Genomic DNA, 16,648 nt, shown 5'->3' on the forward strand with positions numbered 1-16,648 from the left:
GGGTGTTGGGTATTTTGTCTCAGCAATGAGAAAAGTAAGACAGGGCAGTAATATTCTACTGTGGGAAAATACCAAGGTCTAGCCATTCACAGGTAACAGACATGTGGGCTGTTACCAATTTTTGTCTATTATGATATAAAATGGGATACATGATGTACACCATAAAACTCTTTGTATAGACATTTTAATTCCTCTTAACGTAACATCTTCCCGCTTCTTATGATTTAGTATTTAAATTGCTAGATGCATCCTCCTGGTGCTTCCTGAAAAACTCATTAATAATATTTTTAAACTATTCTTCTGTAATCCCAGTACGTGGGAGCTGAAGCAGAAGGATCCCTGAGAGTCTGAGGCCAATACATCGTGAGATCCTGTTTCAAAAAAGAAAAAACAAAAAACAAAACAATTGTTCAGGCAGGCCCCAAACCACTGGGCTCAAGTGACCCTCCTACCTCAGCCTGCTGAGTAGCTGGGAGTACAGGTTCATGCTACCAACTGTGGTGTGACACAATTTATATAAAAACAGTATTGAAAGGGCTGGGGATGTAGCTCAGGGGCATAAGCACCTGCCTGGCAAGCATGAGGTCATGAGTTCAATCCTCAGTACCAAAAAAAAAAACTGAGATACAACTTACAAACTATGAAGTTTGACCATTTCAATTAAATGACTTAGTTGTTTCTTGTAGACATACAGAGTTGTGGAACCATTACCACTGCTCAAATTCAGAACATGTTCATACCAAAAGCTTTGGGCTAATCTGCATTCAACTTCCAGCCAACACTGACAGCTACTGAGGCGTCTGACCCTCCCTGGATCCCTTTTCCCCGCGGTCTCAGTGAATAGTGCTAAAGGACACTTGGCAACACCCGTGAATCTGGACTGGATACGAGCACCTGGTCCCATCTAGAGAACCTTTCAGCAGTTTCTTCTTTATTTTATTTTTTTGTCTTTTTCTTTTTTATCGGTACCAGGGATCAAACTCACGACTGCCTGCTTGCAAGGCAGGCGCTTATGCCGCTGAGCTAAGTCCCCAGCCCCTTGAATTCACTTTGTAGCCTAGGCTGGTCTTGAATCTGCAACAATCCTAATGCCTCAGCCTCCCGACTGCTGGATTACAGGCATGTGCCATCACACCTAGCTTTATGTTTAATTTTAAAAGAAATTGCCAGATTGTTGTTCACAGAGCTGCTCACTTTACCCATTCAGGGAGGAGGGGCCCAGTTTCTCCACATCTTCACATCCTTGTGCTGTCTTTCTAATCACTGCCCGTGTGCAGAGCCCAGCAGGGAAGCAGAGTCGGGACAGCCAGGCCCAGCCTTCTGGCCCACTGCGCCTGGCCAAACTGGCAGACTGTGACAGGCCCCAGGCAAAGCGCAGTTCTGCTCTGTGCTCAGCAGCTTGTCATAAACACACTCAGCTTCTCAGTTTTGGGGTTGACTGCTAGAGCCCTGGGTGGTTTTAAAAGTTTTCTCTGGTTCTGTAGTGGTTTTCTGTGGACAGAACTGGCTGATCTCATAAACTGCTATCCTTCCTGCTCATGGTGGAGCTGCCTTCCCTGCCCATGTTCTGTGGCCTCTCCCATGCTGTCTGTCTGCTTGCTTTGGCCGCTATCCCAGCCCCTGGGGCTGTTCACTGGGCCTGCAAACGGGCATCAGCTGGGCCGCTTCTCAGTCTGGTGCCCTAGCCATACCCCGGCACTACGGTATCATTTCTGGGCAAGCACCTCACACCAGCCACCGGAGAATCAGAATAATTACATGAGTTAGAAACCACTGAAAAAATACTGCTAGTAAGTTCACATCAATAATAGATCAATAAATGGGGAGAAAGAGATGTCCTTATAGTAGAATGGCAAGGGCCAACTGGTAGGTATGAGGTAGGTGGCAGAAACAGAAAATATTTTGCCACCATCATGGCAAAAAATTAGACCAAGGGGTCAGGGTCATGAATTAGTATCACAAATTTTTAACCCAGCCTAGACAATTTATTGACTCTCTCTCCAAATAGAAAAAGAAGGAAAAAAAACCAAACAGGGTAGGACGTAGCTCAGAACAAAGGCCCTCACACAGGAGAACACCAGTACTGGAAAAAAATAAGTAAATCCAAAGGGGATTTTTGATAAGGTACAAGGTATTCTTTTGGTGAGGGTTGTTTTGAAACAGGGTCTAGCTATATAGTAAGTTTAGCCTGGCTTTGAACTTACTCTGTAGCCCAGGCTGGTCTCTAACTTGCAGCAAACCTCCTGCATCTGCCTCCCAAATGCTGGGATTTCATATGACTACTAACAGTTAGGAGGTTCTCTGAGTGTAACATCTGTCCCCAGATGGAACAGAAGGCATCTGGGAACCACTCAGAGTGCTTCAGAGCACAGAAGTATCTGAGGGTACCTGAGGATATGACCCCGCTGTCTGGCACAAGAACACAGTGAGAGACATTTATGTAACCAGGACTCAGCAGTGGACAACTATGCCCGTGTCAGTGAGGCTAGCATGTAAGAATGTAAATACATGGTAACAACCTGTGTAAGAGTTATACAATAGGGCCAGGGATTTAGCTCAGAGGTATAAGCGCCTGCCTGGCAAGTACAAGGTTGTAAATTCAATCCCCAGTACCAAAAAAAAAAAAAAAAGAGTCATACAATAAAGATGCAGGCTGCTCTTGCACGCTTGTGCCCCGCTCTGTTCTGCTCCATGCTGCCTGCTGTTGTTGTTGATGTCTTGCACATGTGTGTTCTTTAACCTGGGGACCTCACCTGCAAAAATCTCCCTTGGGCCCCTGACAGGATGTTATTAGTAAATCCACAAAACTGAAGAATCAACCATGCATGAAAGTAATGAAGCACTCTGTGCTCACAAAGTTGATAACTACAGTGTGATTTATAACAGAATATACACTAAAGATGTTAGGGGCAAATGGTTCCCAAATAAGACAAATAAGATAAGTGTTGATAGTACAGGCATCTGGATAATGGGATGACAGGTATTCTGCGTAAAATTTTTACATTTATAACTTTTATTTGGCCTTTTTGAGGCAGGGTCTTGCTATATGGTTCAGGCCAGGCCTGAGCTCACTTTGTAGCCCCAGTTGGTCTCAAACTCACAATAATTCTCCTGCCTCAGCCTTCCAAGTGCTGGGATTACAGGCGTGAGCCACCACTCCCAGCTTTTATATTCATAACTTTTTTTAGAGTTTGAAATTAATCCAAAATAAAAGTTTAAAAAAAAAAATCAGGCCAAAAAAAAATCCAGGCTTTCATAATTCAAGAAAACAGTCCAGAGCCTATTTTGGAAATTGAAATCCCAGAATGCACTTTTGTTTTCTGCAAAATGCCTCAGACATTCATCAAAAGATAACAGTCACCTGGGTAAGAAGGAATTTATTAGGCTAGACTGACTACATGAGCTTATTATATTTGCATAAACCCACTGTACATTCACTTACAGCTCCCTTATGAAGCCATTATTCATAAATTTACATATAAAACAAACCAAATAAACATGTAATTAGGACAGCAAGGCTGGGAGTGTTGGCATATACCTATAATCCCAGCACTCAAGAGGCTGAGGCAGGAGGGTTGCTGCCAGTGCCACACCAGCCTGAACTACAAAGTGAGTACAAGCTCAGCCTGAACTACATGGCAGGACCCCATCTTCAAGAAACAAAAACAAAAACAACAAAACTGATTTTGATTGCACATCCCTATCTATAATCCCAGCACATGGGAGGCTGAGGCAGGAGGATCCCTGCAAGTTCTATTCCAGCCCAGGTTACAAAATAAGTTCAATGTCAGCCTGAACTACATAGAGACCCTGTCTCAAAGGACAAAATAAATAGATAAACTAAAGGACGAAAGGCAAAGGCAGTGTGAACACCCTGGATTCAATCATACAGTACCACAAAAATAAATAAACAGAACATCAGAAATGCTCCTCTGCTGAGAGGAAGTACCACCAGCACATAGCCACCCCTAGCCGCCACACATTCCCGCTGTCCTGCCTGAAGCCAAGATCTGGAGCTCGGTCCCCTGCGCTGCGCTGTGCATCCTGGGCTCATAGCTTGCTCTTCCGAAACTCTGCAGTCACCAGTCAGGGTGGGGCTGGAGTCCCTGCGCACATCTGATGCCCTCTCTCCTTCACTCTGCAAGTCAACCCCGGATGCAGTTTCTCATCTGTAACTCTTCCTGGTCACAATATTTAAGCAGAGCAGACAGTACATGCTCACGTTTTTTTCAGATTTTTTTAAATCAAAGCGAGCCAGCCATACTGGCACATGGCTGTAATCCCAGTACTCAGGAGGCTGAGGCTAAAGGATCACTGTCAGTTCCAGGCCACTGTGGGTTACACAGTGTTAAAAAAATGAGCCAAAGACCGAATAACTACTTGCTCAACATGGATAATAATCACAATAAAAAGATGCTCAAATCATTAGCCATTAGAGAACACAAACTAAAACCACAATTTGAACATGCTACTACATTGGCTACAATTAAAAGTTGAGCATGGCAAATATCTGCCAGGCTGTGGAGATACACACATTCTCATTTGCTACTATTGGAGATCTGGTATGACTATTTGGAGAAAATGTTTGGCAGTTTCAACTGGCCAGGGTAGCACTGAACTTTTTGCTACAGGAGGCTGAGGCAGGAAAAGCACTGGAGCCCAAGAGTGCAAAGCAACATGTAAGAACCCCATTTAAATTCAGCTGGGTGTGGTAGCGCACCCCTGAAGTTCCAGCACTCGGGAGGCTGAATGTGGGGAGCCACTTTTATTGCTTCCAAACCAGGGATGTCAAAGGCTGCATAGGGCATAACCCTGCTGCCTAGTATAGCTACACAAAGGGGTTCATGTACACAAGCAGGACTGAGCACAGACCGCCACGCACGTGCCGTGGTTAGAGCAGTGCGCCAGAACAGCCAGAACGTAAACTGAGGCCACTATGCAGAGGCTGAATAGCAAAACACGCTGCTGTAGCTGCTGCAGCCGCCTCTGCAAGCTTTGTTTTCTCTGGGGACCTCGCCAGAGAAAATACTCCTTCAGCTCTGTGACCCCAACAGTGAGGCAGGAGGATCACCTCATATTTGAAGCCAGCCCGGGCTACACAGGGAGTTCAAGGCCAGCCTATAATATACAGCAAGACCCTGTCTCCAACAGCTGGGCGTGGTGGTACATGCTTGTAATCCCAGCATTCAGGAGGCTGAAGCAGGAGGATCCTTGGGAGTTCAAGGCCAGCCTAGGCTACAAAGTGAACCCAAGACCCGCCTGAACGGCATAGTGAGACCCAGTCTCAAAACAAAAACAAAAACAAAAAAAAGACCTTGTCTCGGGAAAAATAATAATAATAATAAAATTAAAATGCAACATACCTGCCACACGACCCAGCCATTCCACTCCTAGGAATGAATTCAAGAAGATGAAAACACATCCACTCAAAGACTTACAATTTCCCTGAACCAGAAGCAACTGCCTTCCCATCAATAGATAAAGAGAAAAGCAAATTGTGTGAGACACTCATACAGCAGGCTCTTCATCCAGAAAATGGAACGAGCTGTTAATAACTGTGATGATACCGATAAATCTTCAAATAATTATGCTGCAAGAAGCCACTGGAAGCCAAAAGGAGTGTCTACTAAATTCCATTTATATGGATTTTAGAAAATGCAATCCATAGTGGAAGAAGACTTCTGAAGGAAAATGTCATTGACATTACCTTGACTTTGGAGATCATCTAACATTATCAAGCTGTACATTACAGACACAGTCTGTGACACCAGTCACCCATGAACAGAACTAAGGAATCTCGCTCAAAAGGCGGCACTACCATGGGCCCTGCCAGCCCTCAGGCCCCCTAATCTGGTCTGACCTCATCCCCAGGCCGTGCATGAAAGCAGAATCCCTGAAAGGCCCACAGAAGGCCCCTGAGGTCGGGAATGCCAAGCCCAGTAATGTGAGAAACCAGGAAGGCCTGACAGTAAGGAAGACTTCACTTCCTTCCACTTCTGCTGTCCCAAACATGGCACTTGTCTTTATGGTCCCAGCCTGGAGCCCTGCCCCAGATCTCAGTGGGCTGGGTCTCCCCACGGTTCCAATCATTCAAGTCTTAGCAGCAATGCAAACAGTGTGTCTAAATTAGCGCCCGCCACATCCTGTCCCAAAGTTATTTTCTGTATTTACCCATCTTTTCTTCACTACATGTACCACGACCAGAAACTCTCGTCCATTTGCTAAGCCCTTTCTTTGCTTGCTACGGTGGCATGTGGCCATAATCTCAGCATCTAGGAGGCTGAAGCAGGATTACTGCAAGTCTGGGGCCAGACTGGGCCACACAGTGACACCTTGTCTTAAAAGAAAAAAAAAAACCCAAAACTGAGACCCTTTCATTTCTGCTGCCTGTTCTCCCTGCACCTTGCTGCTGGTGCCCTGTTTCTCCCTGCTGGGATCACTGGTGATGCACCCATCCTAGGTGCCCAAGTGTGCCGGTGACTCACCACTGCCCTGTGGCGACTGGAATGTGGGGGGCACACAGGAGGCCCCCTGCCCTAAGAGGCCAAACTACGATGCAGTGTGTGCGCAGAGCGCCCCACAGGGCTGGACTGGAGCTCATGTCCACCTGGCACATACGCATGCTTTGGCTTCAGTCTCCTGTGCTGCACTGCACTACCCTGGCCTGCTTTCCTCCCTCCTCCTCCAGAAAGCACCTGCCCATATGTCACTTGCACAAGAATCCTCACCTCAGGGTCTACTTCTGGGGAATCAACTGTGACCCCTATGTCCACTTCATGAAGGACGGGCCTTGTTACTTCCTTGTTTCCCACTGTTACAACAAAGTGCCTGAGGTTGGGAACTTGAGAGGGTTTATTGAGCTTGCCGTTTTGAAAATCTAAGATGCTGGCTCTACGGAGGTCTCTCTGCCCACTGCATCTCCTCATGAAGTGCATGTGAAAGGAGACTGCACAACAAAACAGGAAGCCAGAGAAGGGAGGCAGCAGGCTCTCCAGTGATGGCCCACTTTCCAGAACTAGTCCCAAGCCTGATCCCTCCCCAGGCGCCCCCAGGACCTCAGCGCCTTCCGTTTGGCCTGGGAAGTTCCACTAGGGGCTGAGAATGTAGTTCAGTGGTGGAGTATTTGCCCAGCAGTGACAAGACCCAACACCAAAGAAGAAAATAAAATAGGAAAGGAAAGGGGAGGGGAGGGGTGGAGAGCAAGATGGACAGACAGACAGGCAAGATGGCTCTGCCACAACTCACACTACCACACTTGGAATCCAAACTGCCAACACATGAGACCCTGGCAGATAAATCTGAACCTCAGCAACCTCCTAGAACAGGGATGGCGAACCAATGCCCAAACTGTAGCCTACAGCCCACTTATTTACCACAAAGTGCCAACACTTCAATTAAGCCTGACGCTTGGCTGCTGAGGTGATGATGGCAGACTTGGCTTGTGCAAAGTGAGAGGGGGTTCTGGGTGCCGCTGCAGTATGGGTGCCACAGGTTTGCCACTGCTGCCCTAGAACAAATGCTTGGGCTCAATGTATGACCCAGTTCTACTCCATTTCCTTGCCATAAACAATAGTTGAGGAGAGCACATCTCCACTTCCCTAGAACAGGGTCTAGAACAAGATAAGTGCTCAACAAATTCATTGAATGGGCCAGGACAGTGGCACAAGCCTGTAATTTCAGCTGTTTAGGAGGCTGAGGTGCAGGGATTTTTTTTTTTTTTTTTTTTTTTTTGTCTTTTTGAGACAGGGTTCACTATGCAGTTCAGGCTGGCCTTGAGCTCACTTTGTAGCCCAGGCTGGTCTCGAACTCTCGACAATCTTCCTGCCTCAGCCTCCTGAGTGCTGGGATTACAGGCCTGAGCCACCACAGCCGGCTAAGGCAGGGAATGTTAAATTCAAGTCCAGCCTAAGCAACATAATGACTCAGTGAAACACTCTCTAGACGTAAAAAGCACAAAAAGGACTGCAGAACTCAGTGCAAAGGCCCTGGGTTCAGTCCCCAATACTGGAAAATACAAAAGTGACCAGGAGAAATCCCAGGGTCTGTTTTTGTTTTAGTTTTTGAGGCAGGGTCTTGCTCTGTAGTTCAGCCTCAAACTCAGTATGTAGCCTAGGATAGCCTCAAACTCATGGTGGTCCTCCTGCCTCAGCCTCCGGAGTACTGAGTTGATAGGTATGCACCACCACACTTGGCTCCCCTCTCCGCCTTACAGCTCATGGTCAGCACCTTCTGCCCTGGGATTGGCCTGGCCTAGAGGCATTGTGAGTCATAGCTGGTAGACAAGAGGTGAGGGATTCAGAGATAGGGCTGGGTCTAGGACAGCAGGGTGGCAACTTGACCACATCTTCCAGGTAAGGCAAAACACACCTCAAAGGTTACCAGGCAAGAGTCCCCTGGTGAGTCACAGCCTCGAGAACGGGCCTAGATATGGGCTTCTGGCGGTGGTCTAGGGGAGGTACCAGCTGGCCTCTCCGCAGAGCTACATGAGGAAAGACTTGTGTTGCATTACGGAAGGATGACACAGGAAACCCTGCCCCAGTTTTTTCTCTCTTCCTTGCAGGGGCAGAAGAACTGAAAAAAACAGTCTTTCCTCACACTTACCAAGGAAGACAGGGAGAATGGGGTGCGTGTTTATCCCATGGACTTTAGTTCCTGGAGGGATAGTTTGCTTCGGAGGAAAGTCCTGTCTAGCTTGTGCAGCTCTAGTACTTGAACCTTAAGTGTTGGTCCAGGCCAAAGGCCTTACCTCAGATGTCCCTGAGCACACTAGACTATGAACTAGGCACACACCTGTCTTCCATCGGGGCCTGGAGTATCCCGAGGGCAGCCACAGGCTGGCCTGGGAAGCCTGCCAGGACCAGGGCTTGGCAAGAAGCAGGTGCAACCTGAAGGCTCCTAACTAAACGATGAAAGCAGCCAGAAGTGCTGGTTATGCTAGACACGCCTCGGGACACTCCGCGGAATCCGCACCTAACTGACTTCACCCACAGAATGAAACCCAAACTGCGGGGCCTCACAGAGCACCTCGGGGGCTCTGGCCCATCTTTCCATTGCCTCTTCCATTTCTCAGACCAGCCCTACCCCAAGCTCCTCCCCACGTCGGGAAAAAGAGGTCCTCGCTGAGCTCCGCCTCCACTGCCCAGACTCCGCCTGCAGCCTCCCCCCCCCCCACACACACACTCTCACACACACTCCTGCTTGCTGCCAGCTGTTCGGGAAGGACAGCTGCTGAGTCTGGGCGACGGTTTCACACTTGCAGCTCCACTTTTCTGAGAGAATTTCTAGGAGGTGCCTGTGTCCTGGGGAAGAGATTAAGTGGCATAATTTTCCACACAATTCTTTCTCCTTAATTACCTGCACAGGGCATTTACAGGCAGCTAATTTTGTTTAAACAAGCTCACTCTCTTTCCTGGAGACTGATAGTAATTTTGTTTCCCAAGCCTGTCATGCCTAGGAAAAAAAGGTTTCTCTCCTATTTGTTTTGCTAACATTTCTCCCTCCTTCACCTGCCAGTGGCAGCTCAGCAGATAAGCTCCTCTTTCACCTACGTATTTGGGCCTAACATGAAAATGGTAGTCCTTGAAGCCAGGGTGCTGCGGGAGACACCAGCCAGGGAGGCTGAGGCTGGAGGATCGCAGGTTCAAGTCTCACCATACTGGGGAAGGGGAAGAAGAGAGAGATTTCAGTAAGGCGGGCGGGTGCGACTGTGCGCGCAACAGGTCAGTCCGTAGGCCCAAGCCGAAAGGTGCTCATTGCATTTCCTCTTCCGCAGCGCCCCTGGCTCGCCCTGGTCACTCAGGAGCCCTGGGTCCCGCAACCTGGAGACCTGCGCTTGCCTGGCTCTGGGCCCCGCCGGCCGTCTGTGGGCGCAGCTGCGGCAGCTCTGCGCCGATCACTTCTCGCGGCGCTTCTCGCCCCGGCGGCCGCCTTTGCGCCGCTTCTCCTCCATGTCCACCTTCTACCTGCTGGACCACCGAACGCGCCAGGCCGAGCTGGGCCTGGACTACGGCGCGCCGCGCATGCGCCTCGGCGAGGCGGCTTTGGTGTTTCAAAGCGGCCAGTGGACGGCGGAGGGCCTGCAGGCGCGGGCACGGCTGTCTCCGCCAACCAGCCCGGCACGGAGGACACGGGGCCCGCGGGTCCAGAGTCAAGCACTTCAGGAGGAGAACAACTACCTGAAGCTGCAGCAGGAACTGCTTATGGACATGCTGGTCGAGACCACGGCGCGCGCCCACCTGCTTGAGAAGCAGCTAGAGCCTGCGGCGCGCGCCTGGCGAAGAAAAGTGCGCATGTGCGAAGGCGCGCGCGGCCTCCAATGCGAGTCGCGTGCGCTGGGCTCGAGGTAACGCAATAAAGCCCTGCCGCGCACGCGCACGCGTACATCGCCCTCTTCCATTCCCCATAGGCTGGTGGGGACCCCAGACCGGTCCCCACCGGGGTCAAGTTCTCCAGGCCCGCCCAGGGCCTGGGCGGAGGGTAGGCGTGGCATTCCTGGCCAAGCCAGGGCGAAGTCAAGAGTGCTCCGGAACGGAGGAGGGAAGGTCAGGGGCGCTAGGGAGTGAGGTGGGCAGGACCCGGCTGGAGACTTTCCCGCTTGGTTGTCTGGGCCTACAGGCTCCGGAGAATTAGAGCCAAGCTGACTGAAGCCTTTTCGAAATCTTGGGGTCCTCACTAGGCGAGGTGGCACACGCCTCTAATCTCAGCAGTCCGGGAGGCTGAGGCAAGGGGGATCACAAGTTCCTATCACCCTGGACAGGTTAGTGGTTGAGTCACGTGGTGTGGACACCTGAAATCCCAGCACTCTGGTAGGCTGAGGCAGGAGAATCCCCACTACCTCTAGGCCAGCTTGAATTTTAAGCTGTCAAGACACCTCCCCCTATAGTTATTTTAAGGAAGACGGTCATAGGGATGTACCTTAGTGGTAGAGCCCTCGGTTACATGAGCAAGATCCTTGGTTCAATCCCTAGCGCCAGAAAACACAAAATGCAAGACTCCCGGCTGAAGGGGAAAGAAGGCGGGAAGTCTCCCATAACCAGCCACTTTTCCCCTGGGCTGCGGCTCGGCAGCTTGGGCAGCCAGAGTGGTATCATGAGCTCCTCTGGGTCTGCCCCATTTCCTGAGGGTTGCATGAAGGCTGTGAAGGACGTGGCGTTCTCCAGGGTGACTCGCTTTGGGAGGAAACTAGGGATTCCTAAACCACTCTGTCAAGCCCAAATGACAAAGTGTGTTAATTAAATCAACACAACAAAATGTCAGATGTTGGGAGCCGCAGCCCCGAGCCCGGTCGCCTCACTTGGCGGACGTGAGGCCTGTAGTAAAGAGTAAAGCCTGAGGTAGATTACCCCTCCCATCGAGCACGTTAGTTTCCTGCTTACCGCGTAAGCAACCCGCTCAACAATATAGTCTGCCTGGCAACTGATGATGTTAGCCAATCAGCTTGCCTTGCTTACTTTAACATGATTGTATCCGTATATATACTGGTGCCACCCCTGGGGGGGAAGAAGAAGCCCGGAAGTAGAAGCCCAGAAGGAGCTGCGGGGAGCGGACCAGAGGAGGCTTCGGCTGGGAGCGATCCCAGGGCAGGCTGTACGGAGAAGGAAAATAAAAGAAAAGGTTGTCCACTGCCAGACTTTGTCGTGTGTCCTTCCTGCCGGCCGGGAGCGGACATCGACATTTGGAGGCCCGCCCGGGGACTGATCACCCCCGAGACGTGACAGCGGACAACGCTCCAGTACAGAGCTGCGAGACAGGTGAGTTGGGGATAAGCCTGGGCTCTGGGTGGCGCGCACCTACAGGGCTTTTAGACTCCCCTCAGGCTCACGCGTAAGTGGCGGATTCCTTGGGCCTCACGCGGTGAGTAACATATTAAAAGATGGGAAACATGCTAGGTAGCAACACTAAGAGCGAGGGTGGTTGTGGAGAAAGCTCTCAAGAGCTTACAAAAGTACGCAGGGTATTTGAGCAGGCCCAGTCAGGGAGCTCCCGAGAGGGGCCCGTCAAGGGGAACAAAGATGCTAAGGAGAAGGACGGGGCTCTAGCCTCGGAGTCGTCTGACTCCGAGGACGAGGGAAAGTTGAATGGCAAGGAGGCCAAAGAGACCAGCTGTCAGGAGCCCAAGTCGCTCGATAAGGAGTCACAGGGTTCTTTTCCAGCGTTGCGCCGCGAATTGCGCTCTGCTCAACCTGGTCTGCGGAGGAGTAGAGAGCTCCTGAGCGCTCCCCGGTGCGAGAGGGAGGCGATCCCTCGCCACGAGGCGGCCGCCTGGGAGCTCCCTCCCCTTTCGCCAGAACAGGAAGTGATGCACGGGCCCCCATTTTCCGCCCAATCACGGCCGCCGTCTTATGCTCCGCCGCCGGCGGGTCGGTATTTTTACAGGCGGCTTTGGCAGGGGGGACGCTTGTCTCATGAGGTACATCCACCTGGGATAGATAGTGGCCCCTACGGGATATTTCCTGTACAAGTAGCTATGGGCCAGGGACGCAATGCATGGGAGCCTTTTGAGATAAAGCAGATTAGAGAACTTAAAAATGCAGTTACAACCTTTGGGCCGACTGCGCCTTACACCATTGCCATGCTGGAGAATCTGTCTTCTGGGCCCCTCACCCCCGCGGACTGGATTCAGCTGGCAAAGGCGTGTCTGCCCTCGGGTAGTTACCTGGATTGGCGAGCCTGGTACACAGAGTTCTCTGCAGAGCAGGCTGAGAGAAACGCCAATCGGGGAAACCGGGGGTGGAACAAGGAAATGCTTATGGGAGAAGGTCGGCACGCTGATGATCAGACTCAGTTCCCCGGCGCTGTCTATGAACAAATCAATGCCATAGGGCTCCGCGCCTGGAAGCAGGTAAGTGGTGCCGGAACAGCCTCCTTGTGTCTTTCAAAAATAATTCAGGGTACCACAGAGCCATTTGTTGACTTTGTGGCCCGAATGCAAGATGCTGCCGATAAGATATTTTCTGATCCGGGAGTGGCTCGACCGCTGGTAAGGCAGCTGATTTTTGAGCAATGTACAAAGGAGTGCAAGGCAGCGATAGCTCCTCATAAGAACAAGGACCTCAACGCCTGGATTAGGATATGCAGAGAGATAGGGGGGCCGCTCTCCAACTCGGGAGTGGCTGCTCTTCTGGCCGCGGCTGTACAGCAGAGGGGACCTCGAGGGTTAGAAGGGGAATGTAAGGCTAAAGGGTGTTTTGCCTGCGGGGAGCCAGGACACATTAAACGTCATTGCCCAAACAATGCAGATGCTAGGCCTCGCCCTAGGAATGAAGAACCATATGTTTGTGGGCGATGCAAGAGGGGATCACACAAAGCTGAGGAGTGTAGGTCGGTCTTTGACGCTCAGGGCAACCGTATTTGTGGACGAGATGCTAGAGGGCCAAAAAACGGCCAGAGGGGGCCCCCTTCACAGGCGGGCCCCCGCCCCAGAGACAGGACAGCTCAGGATGGCAGCCTTCAACAAGGGCCACCCCTGGGTCAGCAGGTGTGGACCTCAGTGTCGCCTCCAGACTTATACAGAAGGTCACCATTAGGACGGATGGCGTTAGGACCCTAAATGACATGCAAAAACTATTGGGAGACATTAATTGGATTAGGCCATATTTACATATACCAAATTCAGATCTCAAACCCCTGTTCGACCTTCTGAAGGGAGACCCAGATATAGCCTCCCACAGGAGGCTCACTCCTGAGGCAAGAGCTGCCTTACAGAGAGTGGAAAAAGCCTTAGGTGGGGCTACCTTACACAGAATTGAACCAGGGCGACCCTTTGATGTCTGTTTGCTACAGACTAGTCTACAGCCCACAGCGGTGATTTGGCAGAAAGTACCATTACTGTGGATACACCCTAAGGTCTCACCTACAAAAGTCATAGAGCATTACCCGGAGGCAGTCGCTTCATTGGCCCTTGAAGCGCATGATAGAGCTGTCCAACATTTTGGCTCAGGACTACAAGCCATCCGAGTACCCTATACCGCCAGCCAGATCAAGACCCTGGCTGCCTGCATAGATACTTGGGCCATTCTGAGATGTGTTTTCCATGGGGATATAAACAATCAATACCCTAAAGACCCTATCTTGTCATTTGTCACTCAGCACCCTATAATTTTTCCAAAGGTTACTGCCTCTGAGCCATTAGTCCCAGCAACTACAATATACACAGATGGCTCCAAGACGGGGATAGGCGCCTATGTGATCCTAGGCAAGCCCCCGGTTACCATACAATTTGAACCTGATCAGCCTCAGGTGGTGGAACTGCAGATCGTTAAAATGATTCTTGAACGGTTCTCAGAAGCCATTAATATTGTCTCCGATTCTAGGTATATGGTCAATGCTATGCAAGTGCTTGAGACTGCCGGTTTAATTAGATCCACTTCCACAGTGGCTGGGCTGTTCCTGTCTATCCAGACATTGCTTCAGAACAGACACCATAAGGTCTTCACCACCCACATAAGAGCACATACATCCCTGCCAGGGCCCATGGCACAGGGGAATGCGGCTGCTGATACTGCCACTCGCCCGTTATGGATTTTTACCTTACTAACACCAATCGAGCGAGCCCGTGCCTTCCATGATAAGTTTCATGTCAATGCCAGGACACTAGCAAACCATTTCCATGTTTCCAGAGCAGATGCACGAGATATCGTGCGACTATGTGACTCCTGTGCCACATACAAACCTGCCATACCGATGGGAGTAAACCCTCGAGGTTTGATCCCTGGTGATGTTTGGCAGATGGACATCACACATATACAGGAGTTTGGGACTCTTAAATATGTTCATGTTTCCACAGACACCTGTTCTCATGTCATATTCGCAACAGCAGAAACAGGTGAAAAAGTGTCTAATGTGATCAATCATTGCCTGGCGGCTTGGGCCGCATGGGGCAAACCAAAAATATTAAAAACTGATAATGGACCAGCCTATATAGGCAAAGCCTTCAATGAGTTCTGCAAAATGATGGAGGTTCAATTAAAACATGGTATCCCATACAATCCCCAAGGTCAAGGAATCATTGAGAGGGCTCATAGAAGCCTCAAAGAAATTTTACAAAAACAAAAAGGGGGAGTAGGCCAAGGCCTGGCCCCAAAGGCACGATTATCCATGGCACTATTCACACACAATTTTTTAAATTTAAATAATGATAATTGCTCCCCAGCCGTGGAGCACTGCAACCCTTCCCCCAACCATAAAGGGTGGGTGAAGTGGAAAGATGTCCTGACAGGACAATGGATGGGCCCGGATCCAGTGGTCAGCTGGAACCGAGGCGCGGTTTGTGTTTTCCCACAGGAATCGGGACGAGAACCACTGTGGGTACCGGAGAGACTGACACAGGCGACAAAGCCCTCGACTGAAGATCAGACCTGCCCTACCGGAGATCCATCACAGACCAACCAACAAGATGAATAGAAATAGCGATAGCCCAAAATAGACAAGAAGATCCTCAGGCATATGCATGGCTCGCTCGCCTAGCCTACGACCGAGTCTAGGGACGGTGAGCTTCCCACACTCCTCCTCTAAAAAATTATGACATAGCTGGGTAGGAGAGTCAATGACGGGTAAGAGCGTACTCCCCCGGTGCGACTCAACCTAAGCCAGGCCCTACCCCATCCTGCACGTAAGCCGCTGGACTGTTAGACGCTGCCCAGGTCTAAATTTCTCTCCGAGGGGATTTCTTTACGGAGAGGAAATGAGTGCAAGCTTGTGTGCATCCAGGTTCCGTCCAGTTTGTGCCTGGCCCTAGAAAAAGGACGAGGGCCTCAGGGCCTTGGCAGACCATGGGACGGCCGACCAGGGTCTAAGCCAAGGACCTACGGTGGGCCTACGCATAGGGCATAAGCCTCTGCACCCAGTCCAGGAAGGGCTACGATGCGCACATTTATAAAAAAAAAATAAGAAAGGGGGAGATGTTGGGAGCCGCAGCCTCGAGCCCGGTCGCCTCACTTGGCGGACGTGAGGCCTGTAGTAAAGAGTAAAGCCTGAGGTAGATTACCCCTCCCATCGAGCACGTTAGTTTCCTGCTTACCGCGTAAGCAACCCGCTCAACAATATAGTCTGCCTGGCAACTGATGATGTTAGCCAATCAGCTTGCCTTGCTTACTTTAACATGATTGGACACTGTATCCGTATATATACTGGTGCCACCCCTGGGGGGGAAGAAGAAGCCCGGAAGTAGAAGCCCAGAAGGAGCCGCGGGGAGCGGACCAGAGGAGGCTTCGGCTGGGAGCGATCCCAGGGCAGGCTGTACGGAGAAGAAAAATAAAAGAAAAGGTTGTCCACTGCCAGACTTTGTCGTGTGTCCTTCCTGCCGGCCGGGAGCGGACATCGACAGTCAGACACAATTCTTTTCGAACAGTGCTCTTTGTATTTTAATAATTCGTATTTCTGTTAAGGTGGATTAAGTACTTAAAATATTTGATAGTTGTGAAATAAAACTTCCCTTGAAAACAAGCAAGTGCATGCCTGTAACTGAATCACTCCGGAGGCTGAGACAGGAGGGTTAAGAAGCTCTTTTCTGTCAAAATATGAACAAGAGTGTCTCCATCTAAAACTCTAGGTTACTCTAGGCACCCCTCACCCAATTTTATGTTGAGCCTACCGAGTTAGAGAAAAGGTTTGTTCACTTTGGATTCGGGGGGAATGCGGCTGACAGCCA

General features: G+C 50.4%; 1 protein-coding gene and 1 long non-coding RNA gene across 3 annotated transcripts; one reads left to right on the top strand and one right to left on the bottom strand.

Moving 5' to 3' along the window:
• Positions 1-168: 168 nt before the first annotated feature.
• On the bottom strand, positions 169-9,830 carry LOC106028126 (uncharacterized). Its single transcript, XR_001201736.2, has 3 exons — positions 9,191-9,830; positions 8,368-8,479; positions 169-371 (listed from the first exon to the last, which is right to left on the bottom strand). It is a non-coding gene; the product is annotated as an uncharacterized LOC106028126 (long non-coding RNA).
• Positions 8,313-16,443, top strand: Cby3 (chibby family member 3). 2 transcript variants are annotated; one of them, XM_063230475.1, is made up of 2 exons: positions 8,313-8,351; positions 9,773-16,443. In XM_063230475.1, the coding sequence occupies exon 2, from the start codon at positions 9,948-9,950 to the stop codon at positions 10,344-10,346; it is 399 nt and encodes a 132-aa protein (XP_063086545.1). In that variant the 5' UTR covers positions 8,313-8,351; positions 9,773-9,947; the 3' UTR covers positions 10,347-16,443. The 2 variants fall into 2 exon arrangements, with proteins under 2 accessions (XP_063086545.1, XP_063086544.1); XM_063230474.1 differs by lacking the exon at positions 8,313-8,351 and adding an exon at positions 8,472-8,623.
• The last annotated feature ends 205 nt before the right edge of the window (positions 16,444-16,648 follow it).

This window comes from Cavia porcellus, unplaced genomic scaffold (genome assembly GCF_034190915.1).
Source record: "Cavia porcellus strain 051 isolate PalLab524CR breed Dunkin Hartley unplaced genomic scaffold, mCavPor4.1 scaffold_19, whole genome shotgun sequence".
NCBI lineage: Eukaryota > Metazoa > Chordata > Mammalia > Rodentia > Caviidae > Cavia > Cavia porcellus.